General features: G+C 53.7%; 1 protein-coding gene across 1 annotated transcript; it reads right to left on the bottom strand.

Moving 5' to 3' along the window:
- Positions 1-2,935: 2,935 nt before the first annotated feature.
- GLRG_03975 (uncharacterized protein) lies at positions 2,936-3,835 on the bottom strand (the record flags this gene model as incomplete). The annotated part of the gene is made up of 1 exon (XM_008094660.1): positions 2,936-3,835. One exon carries the CDS (start codon positions 3,833-3,835, stop codon positions 2,936-2,938), a length of 900 nt encoding a protein of 299 aa, XP_008092851.1.

Genomic DNA, 3,835 nt, shown 5'->3' with positions numbered 1-3,835 from the left:
GTCTTATTATTATTATCTTTACCTGTGTTAGCTGGGGGTATTACAATGGTATTAACAGATAGAAACTTTAATACATCATTCTTTGAAACAGCCGGTGGAGGTGATCCTATATTATATCAACATCTTTTCTGATTCTTCGCAATCGACACGGCACATTCGTGCGTAGGGAATTTTTTTTTTTTTTACCGCCGTGGCGCACCGCGCTCCCCTCCCCTCTCCTCCCAGGCTCCTCCCACCCGCCCCCGCGGAACCGTTTGCGCGATCAGCGATTGGGGGAGTGGCGGTCTAGAAAATGAGATGCGATGAACAGTATAAGAGAGTTTGGGCCGTGTTCGGCTTCTTAGCCACAGTTCGCACTTGGGGGGACAAAATTAAAGCGGGGCCTGACAACGAATGATACCAGTTTCTGAATTCCGGAAACCGCTTAGTACCTACCGTACGGATATATGTGTATATCATCCACTGACACGCCTCACTTCATCGTCATGCTGCATGCACTGTGTAGCCTCTTTATTCATACGACGGCCGCATCGCATTGAGATGAGGCATGCCCCAGGAAGGCTGCCGGGGGCCGATTGGAACGGGAAAAAGGGGAAGCGACGAGGATGGGGAAAGTATTTCCACGGCAGCGACCCTAAAATTTCCCGTCCCCCTCCAGGCAAAACCGACGGTGGTTGCGAACCCCAACCTCCGATCAAACAACCGCCCTGTCCGCGGCCATCCCGCCGTCCCGGGATCGGCAGTGAGGGGCCCGCCCTCACCCTCCTTTTCTCGTTTGCCGAAAGCATCGTTTATGCGCAAGCCAGGTATCCCCGCAGGAAGATCAAACAAGGTAACGGGGGGGGGTGGTTGGTGGGGATGACAGATTGATTTTCACTTTCACCCTCCCCTGCAACATCACATGTTGACGGCCGAGAGCGATGCAAGATCTCAGTTCCGATAGTTGTGGGAGAGTTCGTCGTTCTTCCCAATGCTGTGCATACCTATATACCTATAGGTCGGCAAGGGATTGGCAAACCCCAAACAGGAGGAGCAGGAAGTTGAATCGGAACCCGGCGATGAGAAGGCACACCCCCCCCCCCCCCCCACTTTCGCATCTTTCCTTTTCCGATCCACATTTCCCGCAGTCTATTGTAGACGTAGGCAGTCACGGCCAAGGCTTCCACGCAGGCCCAGCGTTTCTTTTTTTGGCCTTTCTTCTTTCTCCTGATCGTCTTTCTGCTTCTTCTTCAGATCGAAGCGCATGAACACATGTCTCGGCCGCGATGGGTCAATGTCGCTGCCTTGAAGACGACCCCATGACAAAATACACGCTCCCAACCCTCCGAAACCATCTCGACCGAGAGACAGAAACGCACATGCCCCGGTGAAGATGTCCGCGTGGTACGAGAATTGAAGAGGGAGGGGGGGGGAGGGAGGAAAAGGAAAGACATACCAAAGAGCCAATCACCGAGGAAAGCCACTGGACCTGACGAGCTGTCACATGGGGTTCCACGCTGCAGTCGTCAATCGGCAGATGGGCCTTCATCCCGCACTGCTTCCGGAATGCAAATCGAACGGGACCTACTCCTCCGCTCCCAGCTTATGCCTGCGTGTTTTCTGTCTGTCTTGCTTCACCCCCAAGTGTTCGCCTGACCCCTCGCTCGTGATTGAAAAAATAAAAAATAAAAAAACACATTTGCCTATTCGGCGAAGCTGGTACGCATCATGCCTCGCAGAATAAGAGAGAATCCGGGTGGGGAGGTTCGGGACGTGAATCACAAAAGATCGCGAGCGGGTCTGTTTTCTGCCCCATCCTAGGCAGCTTCCTCTTCGAGGGGACGACCGCCGGCAATGTCTCCGCGATCAGTACAATGAAACCGACGATCTGAAACATACGGCTATCTCACTACGCCGCTTCCTCCGGGCCGACAACTGCGGTTAGTGCAGGACCTATTCGATAGTAGTTAGTGCAGAAGCTATTCGGCAGTAGGTTCGTCATCCGGACCGTCCCCGGCAACAATGCGCGACGATCTTGAAAGACGTCCTCGAGTTAATCGCGAGTGGCTTCCTCTCGAAAACATCTCGGACAAAGGAGAGTAGTCGGTTTGGCGTACTCACTGGGACAACATCTAGCCGGGAGTACATGCTCTAGTTTCGGCTCGAGGATCCGGGCAGAGGCAGGCTGACGCGGCGACGCTGTTTCCGATACGTCGCTCTCGCACATCAGAGTCCCTAAACCCTTCCCAGAATAGCCTGCAAAACTCGGGTGAGCTTGTTCATCGACCCGCCTGAGGTCGCGGGCTGGGCGTCATGTCGCCCTGGCCTTGTCTGTCCACACACCGTTTTATCGCTAGTCTGTGGGCTTATTTTTCGAGACTGCAGCTCGTTGTGGTTGCCCAGACGAACTCGGCGTGCAGGTGAATGGAGCAACAAGCTAAAATAAGGTAGAGCGTACGGTTAGACACTCTGCGAATCCGAGGAACTTTTCATCAGCCACACCAAGTCAACTAGATGAACGCCATGTGAGCAGAAACGCAGACAAAATCTAAAGAAAAGAAACGAAAAACGAATAGAATAAAAATAGGACCCAGGACGACATGGGTGACTTGCCAAAGGAAGCGGCAGATTTTTGTAATTAATAGAATTGTTAAGCGGCTCCGTACAAGAAACGGGAGGGGGAATCTCTGTCGCGTCATTCAAAAGTATATACACAGAAACGCCTATTATCCCATGCGTAGAGGGCATCAAATCCTGCAACATGGCCATGTTTCTCCTCTCACACGCATGCTTTCTGCGCGAATCCGGACTAGGTTCTCCTCCGGGCCAGGTTAAGTCCCATTGTCATCATCTCCCCCAAAGAAAGGCCGCGGTTGTCGGTCTGGTCAAGATTTTGCTTCTTCCGAATATGTACAAAGAAGAGTGTCAAATCAGGCTCACCAAGGGTGCAGGTGCATTAGATCCATGCGGTAGCCATCGATCGCTGAGGAGCCTGGCTGTCGGTGAAAAAGTTGGGGAAGAGGCTTTGGACTTCGGACAGGTAGTCATCTGCAGCGAACTTGTAGAGGCCCTCGGCCTTGAGAAGGCGCTCCTCCTCGTACATGACATCATCCTTGATGCCAAACTCCTCGGCGATTTCCGTGACCTGGGCCAGTTCACGGCCAAAGGGGTGCGACTCGGTCACCTTTTCTTGTCTCGGGGATTGGTGCTGGAATGCGGGCGTGGGCATTGGCGGTAGAGGGGTCTTGATCGCGGGGGTAATTGAGTGGTGAGACATTGTGGAGGCCGCGCTGGAACCAGACGACGCTCGCGCGGAGAAAGTCATGCTGGCCTTGGAGGAAACCGTCTTATCCGAGGCTTTGGACATTTGCGATAGGGAGCGCTGGCGGGCGACGGCATCAAATGAAGCCTGCTTCGTGTGTGTGGGCGCGCGCTTGGGAATGGTAGGGACCTCGGGTGTCTTGGATGCGTTATTGGGTGCGCCTGGTGAAACGAAATAACAGGACAGATGGTTTGGCTCCTTGAGCAGCTCATGGGGTGCAACATCGGGGCTGGTCGGAGGAGAAGAGGCGGCTGACCTGGCGCTTTCCGAGTCCTCTTCTGTTGACTTTCTCGACGAGTTGCTAGACGCATCGGTTCCAGTTCGGGGTCGGATATCGGGGGCGTTGTAAGAGAGCATGTTGGTGGTATGAACGAGCTCCATGGGCGCAGAAATCTTGTGCCTGATGGCGTACTGAGCCTTGGTAGTCTTACTTCGCTGCAAAATATTGGTGCGTTCCTTCCCCCTTGCGGCGTCGGAAAGGTCGATGCTGTTCTTAACCCGCCGGGTCGTAAAGGCTCGAGAGATAGAAGACAT

This window comes from Colletotrichum graminicola (assembly GCF_000149035.1).
Source record: "Colletotrichum graminicola M1.001 genomic scaffold supercont1.12, whole genome shotgun sequence".
Taxonomy (NCBI): Eukaryota; Fungi; Ascomycota; class Sordariomycetes; order Glomerellales; family Glomerellaceae; genus Colletotrichum; species Colletotrichum graminicola.
This window is presented reverse-complemented; position numbering and strand designations above follow the sequence as displayed.